The sequence below is a fragment of the Petaurus breviceps genome, unplaced genomic scaffold (assembly GCF_028583685.1).
Source record: "Petaurus breviceps papuanus isolate PSGF00001 unplaced genomic scaffold, PetGlider_PUasm1.0 90779, whole genome shotgun sequence".
NCBI classification, from domain to species: domain Eukaryota; kingdom Metazoa; phylum Chordata; class Mammalia; order Diprotodontia; family Petauridae; genus Petaurus; species Petaurus breviceps.
The window spans coordinates 4,114,875-4,125,252 of record NW_027187344.1 but is presented as its reverse complement, the minus strand read 5'-3'; the positions used below and the strand labels follow the sequence as shown (position 1 = coordinate 4,125,252).

At 43.4% G+C, this 10,378-nt stretch overlaps 1 protein-coding gene across 2 annotated transcripts in view; it reads right to left on the bottom strand.

Annotated features, from left to right (window-relative positions):
- The window catches only part of SARDH (sarcosine dehydrogenase), a 137,016-nt gene extending 126,877 nt beyond the window's left edge, over nucleotides 1-10,139 (bottom strand). The window contains exons 1-2 of one of the 2 annotated variants that reach the window (XM_069069240.1): nucleotides 9,948-10,139; nucleotides 4,685-5,062 (exon numbers count right to left, since the gene is read on the bottom strand). In XM_069069240.1, coding sequence (XP_068925341.1) covers nucleotides 4,685-5,000 — 316 coding nt within the window. In that variant the 5' untranslated portion in view covers nucleotides 5,001-5,062; nucleotides 9,948-10,139. Of the gene's footprint in view, nucleotides 1-4,684; nucleotides 5,063-5,206; nucleotides 5,454-9,947 lie in introns of those variants that run through there. The other variant, XM_069069241.1, reaches the window with a different exon arrangement.
- Nucleotides 10,140-10,378: the final 239 nt, after the last annotated feature.

The following is a 10,378-nucleotide window of genomic DNA, read 5'->3' as shown; positions in this document are numbered from 1 at the left end:
CTTCTTCTTCTTCTTCTTCTTCTTCTTCTTCTTCTTCTTCTTCTTCTTCTTCTTCTTCTTCTTCTTCTTCTTCTTCTTCTTCTTCTTCTTCTTCTTCTTCTTCTTCTTTCTTCTTTCTCTCTCTCCTTCAATTTCTCCCTGTCTACTGGTTCCTTCTGTTGCTTACAAACACACTCAAGTCTCTACATCCGTAGGAAAAAAAGCCTCTCACTCAATGCCATTTTTTTTTCTGACTATCACCCTAGTTTGCTTCCTCTTCGTGGCCAAACTCTTTGAGGAATCTGTCTACATCAGAGCTCCTTTCAATCTCTTTTAAACCACCGGGGTTTCTACTTCTATCCTTCAGCCAAAAGTGCCCTCTTCACTGTTACCAAAGATCTCTTAACTGCCGCACCTCCTGGTCTTTTCTCAGACCTCATCCTTCTTGATCTCTGCAGCACATGATGCTATTGATCACTTTTTCCTTCTGGCTACTCTTTTCCACTTTTTCTTGACACTGCCCTCTCATGGTTTTTGTCCGATTCATCCATATAAATGCGCATTAACTGCATGTACTCTAGGGTTCTGTCCTGGACCCTCTTCTTTTTGCTTCCCTCTCACTTGGTGATCTCATCAGTTCCCATGAGTTGAGTTATCTCTATGCAGATGATTCCCAGACATGTTCATCCAGTCCTAACCTCTCTATCCCTTTAGACACCACCAACTGCCTTGTAGTTATCTCAAACCAGTCTCTCCCATAAATACCTCAAATCCAGTATGTCCAAGCAGAACTCATTTTCTTCCCCTCCTTCCTATTACTTTCCTATTATATTCTCCTCTTTCTCTTCTCTTCTCTACTACTACCATCCTCTCAGTCACCTAGGTTCAAAAGATCGGTGTTATTCTAGAAACCTCTCACTCATCACACATGCCCAATCTGCTGCCAAGCCTTGTCATGTCTACCTTCTCAACATCACTTTTAGATGTACTTTTCATGCCACTGACACAGTCACAAACATTGTTCAGGCCCTCATCACCTCTCACCTGGATCACTGCAATAGTTTACTTACTGCTCTACTTCAACTTCTTAGCCAACCAAAAAAACATAAGACCACAGAGAATTTTTTTAAAAACAGATAAATTTATTTGAAGTTGAAAAGTTTTTGCATGAACAAAATCAGTGCAGCCAGAAGAAGGAAAGAAATTGTTGATTGAGTAAAAAATATTTGCATCAAATATCCCTGATAAAAACTTGACATCCATGATATTTCAGGAATTAACACAAATAAATAATTCTAAGAGCTAGTCTTCAATAGACAAGTAATTAAAGGAAATGAACAAAATTCTCAACAGTATTACAAACTATTAACTAAATTAACGATTACTACAAGCCACCACAAGAGAAATGCAAATTAAAATGACCCTGAGCTTTCATCTCAAACCCCCAAAAGCAGCACAGATGACCAAAGATTGTGGCAGTGAATGCTGGAAGGGATATGGAAAGACAGATACACTAAAACACTGCTGGGAGGGTTATGAATTGAAACAACCATTCTAGAAAATAATTTAGAATTATATGAAGAAGGAAACTAGAATTTCTTTATCTTTTGATTCAGAGACCTCCCCAGTAGGCATGTATCCCACCCAAGGAGGTTAAAGACAGAAAGAAAGGTTCTCACATAGAACCAAAATAGTCACATTTTGTGATCGCAAAAAAGTGGAACCGAAAGTAAGTATCTGCTAGTTGGAGGGAGAATGGCTAAGCAAAATATGCCACATGAATTTATTGGGATATCATTATAATGTGAGAGATGATGAATGTGAGTATTTCAGAGAAACAGAATAAGACATAGACATGGACCTGATGAGTCCACAAGCATTGGTTAAATACCCACTCAGTGCCAGGCACCATGCTAAGCCCTGGGGATGCAAAGAACGGCAAAAAACAGACCTGCTTTCAACGTATTGGGCAAAGTAATATGCAAACAGTTATGTACAAATGATATATACAGGATAAACTAGAGCTAGTCAACAGAGAAAAGGCAATAATTAAGAAGGATTAGGAAAGGGGGAGGTGAAATTTTTAAGCTGAGACTTGAAGGAAGCCCAGTGAGCAGAGGTGAAAAGGGAGAGAGTCATAGGCATGGAGATGGCTGGTAGAAATACTGGCAAGAGGAGGTCTTGTGCATGGGGAACAATGAGGCCAGTATCACTGGATCACAGAATACATGGGGGGGGAGGGTGTAAAATACAATAATAATAATAAATTACACTAATATGTATCAAGCAGTGTGCTAAAAATGTCACACTTCCTATCTCATTTGATCCTCATGACAACTCTGGAAGGTAGGTGCTATTATTATCCATATTTTACAGATGAGGAAATTGAGGAAGATATTAAGTGACTTGCCCAGTCACAAGTTAAGTAAGTGTCTGAGGGCAGATTTGAACTCAGACTTCCCTGACTCCTAGGCTGGCTCTCTCTCCACTGTGCCACCTATGAAAAGGTAGGAAATGACCAAGTTATGGAGCAGCTAGGTGGCACAGTGAATAGAGCACCAGCCCTGGAGTCAGGAGGACCTGAGTTCAAATACGACCTCAGACAATTAACATTTACTAGCCGTGTGATCTTGGGCAAGTCACTTAATCCCAATTGCCCTGCCTTTCCCCCTTCCCCCCCCCCCCAAAAAAAAGAAAATGATCAAGTTGTAAATGGCTTTAAAAGACAGAGGATTTTATATTTTTGATCCTGGAGGTAATAAGGAGCTACTGGACTTTGTTGAGCTGGGAGAAGGGGGTGTGACATTGTCAGACGTGTACTTTAAGAAAAATCACTTTGGCAGATGAATAGAAGTTGGAATAGAGTAGGAAGGGAAACTCTGAGGCAGGGAAATCAACCTGAAGGTTATTATATAACATAATAATAGGAAGAAGACAGTGAATAGAGCACTGGCCCTGGAGTCAGGAGGACATGAGTTCAAGTCCGGCCTCAGACACTTAACACAAAAACTAGCCATGTGACCTTGGGCAAGTCACTTAACCCCAATTACCCTGTCTTCCCCCCTCCAAAAAAGCAAATAATAATAATAATAATTAATAATAATAATAGGAAGAAAAGAGGAAAGAAGAAGAGAGGAAAAGTGAGGAGAAGGGCCAGGGCAGAACTTGGAGAGGCACCCATGATTAGTGAGAGTTTTCAAACTGGAATAACAGGATTACGAAGCTTAATCTATCAGACTATGGAATGAGAGGTACTAAAAGTAGGGGGTGAGGAAGCTAGAAGGCTATTGGAATCATCCAGACTGGACACAGTATGGAACTGAAAGAAAGGGACAGATCAGAAAGATGTTAAGGAAAGATTCAACAAAATAGACTGTTGGCACACATTCATTGGTAAATATTGACTGCTCGAGGCTTACATAGACACAGGCTCTCAGACATCCAACTTCCAAGTCTTTCTATAGAATCCCTGAAAGGAGAAGTGTAGAAAAAGGGAAGGAGGATGAAGAAGGCTGTGGGATACTTATCTAGCATCTGCTTGGGCAGACTTACCTTACTTAACTCTTTTTTGGACCTCAGTTTCTCTTCTCATAAGATGGGAATGTTTTCCCTTCTCTGATTTATTCTAATGTCACTACCCATGTCAATTCTTTTTGAGGAAGGGGTGAGTAAAAGACCTATATGTAAATCCAAGATGGGAGTCTTTTAGGAGCTCATTTTCCATGTTGGATGGCTCTCAGAAAGTTCTTCCTAATATTGAGCTAAGATAGCAATCCCTGAAATTTCCTACTACTGAAGTAATCTAACCCCACCTAGGTCTTAGTTACCTTATCTGTCAAGCAACCCTTGATCTTCATAGCTAGGATATTCCCAAAATATCACTAAAAGGAAAAAGATTTATCTGTCCAAAGATATTTATAACCACTTTATTTATAATGCCGATAAACTAGAAACAATGCATGTCCAAAACAATGAAGAATGCCTGACTAAATGATGGTATATTAATGCAATGGAATATTTATTGTGCTATGAAAATGGAGCTTGGAGGCACAGTGGATAGAGTGCCTGGCCTGGGGTCAAGAAGACTCATCTTCCTGAGTTCAAATCCAGCCTCAGACACTTACGAGCTCAGTGACCCTGGGCAAGTCACTTAACTCTGCTTGCCTCAGTTCCTCATCTGTAAAATGAGCTGGAGAGGAAGTGGCCAACCACTCCAGTATCTTGGCCAAGAAAACTCCAAATAAGGTCAGGAAGAGTCTACACAACTGAGAACAACTGAACAATAGCAAATGAAAATGATAAAATATGAAGCATGTAGGAAAATATAGAAAACATAAAGGATTTCAGAGGTCCGTTCCAATTTTATATCCATGATCTATGTCCAATGAAGTTAAGCAGATATTCAAAAACAAATTCTGGATGTCCATCCATAGCCCTCAAGCCTTCTCCAGGTTCCTTCTACTGCTCCTCCCATAGCATGAATTCAGATCCTACGTTAACCTGGCAGATCTCTAGCTTATGAATGCCGTTCCTACAATTGATATCCAAGCTAGAATACAATGCGGCACAGGCCACACTACTTCATATGTGTTCTAACGAGCACTGAGGGACCCCACTGTGCTCAGAGAGAGAAATCTCCCCATGCCCAGCCTGCTCCCACTGCTCCTGCCCCCAGTGGCTTCACTAAATTCCAAATTGTACTCACCTGCTGTATGCCAAGTGGTTCCTGAAGTGAGCTTATCTCTCTCCAACAGCACAATGTTGGTCAGGCCCAGCTTGGTCAGATGGTACAGGGTCTGACAACCCAGGCTGCCCCCACCCACGATCACCACATCTGCTGAGTTGGGAAGGGGCTGCGTAGGCCCTGGGCCCAGAGAACCCTTGCCCTCCTTCAGAGTCCGCTGGTATGGCACACTCTTTTCTGTTGTGGGGCCTTTGAGAGTACTCAGGGACCGGAGTTGAGGTCTCCATGGGAGCGGGTAGAAAGCTGCTGCTCTCAGTGCTTGCATCAGAGAAGCCATAGGAAACTAAAAACCCGAGAGCCAGTCTTGGGAGCAGGAATCCTCTTCAAGCCTGGCAGATTCTAGAAATGGAGAAAGACAGAGACTCAGACTCACTAGTAGACAGGAACAAGGTCAGATTAAATACTACCACACTTTAACTCTGACTCTCTGACTAAGGAAAACGAGATAAAATCTTAATCTGACTACTCTGATTATTTATTTACCTTTTGCTCTTCCCCATGATCAAGTCATCAACAAGCATTTACTAAGGGCTTACTGTATATCAGGCACTAGGTTAAGCACTGAGAATATAAAGAGCAGAGAGGAGGGAAAAATCAGCTTAAGGAAGTCACAGTCTAAGGGGGGACACAGCACTCCAACAATGATATCAAACAAGAAATACACAAGATCTGCCTGGGATACCCTCCTTCCTCCTAATCACCAGTTTTGGTCCTTCCCAAGTTCCACCCTGACCCTTGGAGCCTTCCCTGACTGTCCAAACCAGTAGAGTGCTGGCAAATGTTTAAACTGACTCTTCCAAAAGGGAAACAAACACATACCCACCACACTTCTAAGCTTAATGTGCATTATTAACATTTTCTCCATCATGCTGGCTAGCTGATGCAGTGGATAAAGGGCAGGGCCTGGAGTCAGGAGGAGTCATCTTCCTGAGCTCAAATCTGGCCTCAGACACTTACTAGCTATGTGAGCCTAGGCAAGTCACTCAACCCTGTTTGCCTCAGTTTCCTCATCTGTAAAATGAGCTAGAAAAGGAAATGGCAAGCCACTCTAGTATCTTTGCCAAGAAAACTCCAAATGGGGTCTTGAAGAGTCAGACATGACTGATATGACTCAACAACAATCATTGCTTTCTTAAACAAGACAATCAACAAAGCAATAGATCAAGCCCCAATTTGTAGTGTTTTCTGATTTTCAAGGTGTAAATGCTCACACTGAAAAATTCACAATTGGCGGAGCTGGTTTGAGCTCCTTCCAGCACACCTTTGATCCAAACCCACAGGGGTCATCAGATTATAGGACCTAGAACTGGAAGGCAACAGTTACATATTAAACGTATTTAAAACTTCCTTTTCAGTTCAAGTAGAAAGATTAAAAATTTTTCTAGTCTAAAATTCTTCCCAGATTTTCCCTTTAGAGAAATTTGTAGAATGTCAAAAGCAAAGACTAAGGTCCCAAGAACAGTGATGAAGAATGGAAAACAATTGTGAATGAAAAGAATCTCTGATTGGGATAAGATTGTTATCTTCCCCCCCACCAAAGTAACTGGGGTATTGGTCTAGCTGAGGGCAGTTAGTCAATAAGCGTTCAGTCTCCTCTTTTTCTCTTTCCAGAAGGGGTGTTGATCAGAGGGAGAAGGTCCTTTGAATTACAACATCAGGTATTCTGAGAGCCACTAGGGGTGGGGAAAGCAATTAAGGGGTGGTCAAAGGGGGAGGAGTAATTTTAGGAGGACTGTTGTCCAGCACCTTTCTGAAAGACAAGTAACTATTACTCTCTTAGAAAGAGTAGAAAGTTGGGGGCAGCTAGGTGGTGCAGTGAATAGAGCACCAGTCCTGGAGTCAGGAGGACCTAAGTTCAAGTCTGGCCTCAGATACTTGACACTTACTAGCTGTGTGACCTTGGGCAAGTCACTTAAACCCAATTGCCTTGTCTTCCCCCTCCAAAAAACAAACAAAAATTATGTTTTTTATAACATATTAGTCATGCTGTGAAAGAAGAATCAGAACAAAAGGGAAAAACCATGAGAAAGAAAAACACAAAAACAACAAAAAAAGAGAGAATATAGTCTGCTTCAATCTGCATTCAGTTCTTTCTCTGGATGTGGATAACATTTTCTGTCATGAGTCTTTTGGAATTGTCTTAGATCATTGTATTGTTGAGAAGAGCTAAGTGTATCAGTTGATTGATTATCAAAAAATGTTGCTGTTACTATGTATAATGTTCTCCTGATTCTATTCACTTCACTCAGCATCAGTTCACATAAGTCTTTCCAAGTTTTTCTGAAATTCACCTGCTCATCATTTCTTATAGAACAACAGTATTCCGTTACATTCATGTATCAAAACTTGTTTGGTCATTCTCCAACTGATGGGGGTTCCCTCAATTTTTAATTCTTTGCTGCCACACACGCACACAAAAGAGCTTCTATGAATATTTTTGTATGTGTAAGTCCTTTTCCCTTTTTTATGGTCTCTTTGGGATACAGACCTAATTCGGGTATTGCTGGATCAAAGGGTATGCACAGCTTTATAGCCCTGTGGGCAATATTTCCAAATTGTTCTCTAGAATGATTGGATCAGTTCACAATTCCACCAGGAAAGCACCCAACTCTTAATCCATGATCTTCTGACTTACCCAAGGTCATGCAAGTAAGTTAAACAGTGGTAATCAGGATTTGAACCGTGGGCCATTTGACTACTGGTGAACAAAGCTGGGTGAAAAAGAAGTATGGAACCAGGACAAAAAGATGACAGGCACAGCCTTTACTAAGTTCAAAAGACAGGGAATGGTGGACTAGAGGGAAGAAGAGGAAGGAATTACATAATGTTACACTTCCTACCCTGAAAACTGAACCCTTTCCCTTTTCTTCCTATTAAAAAGAGAGGAGAGGGAAAAAGACACAGAGTATCCATTTGTTTCCTGAGGATGAAGAGAAGGCTCTTCCAGAAGAAAAGAGGGAACCACTTGCTGTGTTTATAACCCATCCCAGGACAGGGAAAGTGCATTTGTGGTACATGAGATGCTTCTAGTCCAAGCACAGCATAATGTTATTATTTCCCTTCTCTTCCATTCCTTTTCCCAGTTTTATTAAGGGTGTTCTCTCAGAAAAAACAAAGGGATACCAAAACATTTATAAAGTGTATTAGGACTTCTAACCCTCTCATAATGTACCGAAGTGAGTAACTGCTAAGAGAGGAAGAAAGTAGGGTAGAAGGAGTAGGAAAGACTATTCAAATTCATTATAGGCCCATAAAAATGCAAATGAGAGAATTGCAATATTTGTAAGATAGAGTCAGACTCCCACAGGCCTAGTTCTGAAGGGCTTTCATAGACCAAGCTGACTCTTTGCATTCAACTTGTAATTTTGGGAAAGGGGAGGGGATTAGGGTATATGGAGGTGCTGGCCAAATGCTACATCTTTCCCTGTAAATTCCTGGGGGGGTTTCCTTCTGTAACCCTCTCAGGGCACTTAATCATGTTACCTTGTAACAGTGTGGTTAGAGACTATAGCTTTAGTTTTCAACAGAGTAACCCAGCTTCCTCATGAAAATTAGATGCTTCCTGAGAAAAGGGACAGACCCCTTTCCTCCCCTCCCCCACATCCTCCTACTTAATACAAAGCAGCAACTGGAATGCAGACAGAATGAAGCCTAAGATAGTGGAAAGGTTTTGAAATCTGGGGAGATGAGGACCTGCGGCAAATCGTGACCCCAAACTCCATGCTTTTGTTTCCTTACCTGGAAAATGAAAGGGGAGGGGTTGAAGCAGATGAAAGCCCTTGCTCCTCTAAATCCTATAATCTCTGACTGAATCCTCAACAGTTTAAATTTGTGGATTACAAAACTGGGCCCTCTAAGTCCTACTAAGGGAAAATGCAGTTGGAAGTGGGAGAGGGGAGGCTGGAATAAAGAATTGAGTTCACTTGCAGATGTCCTTCCCTACCCATACCTCAGTTTTCAAGACTGTGGTGATGATGATGGGGAACACCAAAATGGTTCTTGCCCACTGAAGAGTCCACCCATGATGGAGGTTTGGGCTACCACCTCTCCGTGCCCCACTTCTGTAGGGTCTTGCTCCTAGGTTCCTGCAGCCTAATTCTTGCCATGGAGGTAGAAAATTCTAAGCTGGCAACAGGCAGCCTGGCAGAGGGGGAGGATCGCTAGTTCTGGCATTTGAAGACTTAGGGGCCTATTCCATCTCTGATATTTATTCCCAGGGTGATCTTAGGCAAACCTCTTGACCTCCCTGGCCTCAGTTTCCTCATCTGTAAAAGTGGAGGAGAGGTGGGGTATAGGACCAGATGGTCTCTGAGGTCTCCTCTAGCTTAGATTAATGATCCCTCCCAGGCATCTCTTCATCTTACTGAAGGACTCAATGCCTGGGAAGCCTTCAGTACTCAAAGGAATTACTCTAATGGGGGAATTTCAAGCATCACGGTTTTGACACAAGTAGCTCATTAAACAGGTGACTTGGCAGTGCCTTTGCCTGTAGTGGCTTGTATGAGAACCAGACATATGTAATTTCTCCACTCCTAGGCCACCTTGGGCTCTCACCCCCAGCCCCCAGCAGGGCTGTCACCAATCCTAGGGCCACATTAACTACCTCCCCTAAGACAACAGAGGCTTGGCCCTAAAAGCTCTCTGCAGTCCTTGGGAGTGGGGATTGGAGGTTGGTAAGGCTAGTGTCAGGACACGCCCCTTGTGTCGGACTCACTCGGAGACAGCTGGTTTCATCATTAACCCAGCTTTTTCTCTCTCACACACATACCTGGCTTCTTTAGCTTGCTAAGTCAGCATGTATAGGTTGCTTTTCTCCCTCCTGGTGTGTCAAATCTTAGCCCCCTGACAATGTTGGAGGAGGGGAACTTGGAAAGAGGGAAGAGACTACGAATTTAAATCTCTTCCTCAGATCAGGATTAGACACAATTCTGCTAAGAACTTCAGGGGTCAGAGACCAATTTGGACTTATGTTAGTACTGTATCTTCCCCCGGGCCCCATGCATCCCAGCAGTGCCCCCTCACCTTTGGCTGACCCTAGATGTGTCCCTGTTCCCACAGTCATGGGGGGGGGAGGGGGAGGAGCAGAACCCTATTGCCTGAGCACTCTCTATCCTCCGATGCATGGTTCTGAGTCTGCCCAGACCACCGTCCCCCTTGCCCCTCCCCCCTGCTTCAGAGCGGGGAAATCCATGTTTTCCCAAGATGCTCAGGGCTGGCCACCCACCTGAGGACAGAGTTCTCTACCCCAAGGCAGAGAAGTACTATTGTCAAGAGAACTGCTGCTGCTGCTGCTGCTGCCGCCGTCGCCGCCGCCGCCGCTGCCGCTGCCTCTGCCTCTCCCCACGGCCTGGCTCTGTTCCCAGCCTGCGTTCGGCTGCCAGGGAGCTGGCTCACTCTGAGAGCAACAAAAGACTCCCTGTTGGCCAGCTACATGCTTTCCTGGAGTGTGGGTGAAGGCCTGAGGCCTAGCTTGCTTACTCTCATAGGAAGCCCCGGAAGGACAGGCCCTCACTCCCAGCAGCAATTGCCAGAACTTAGAGTAGAGTAGGGACAGTATTAATGGCCTCAAATACCTTATTCTGAGTGTGATAGTGTAGGGAAGTCTCTGGAGAGGGGACGCAGGGGACCCAGGAAACCCCAGGTCACTCTGGGCTC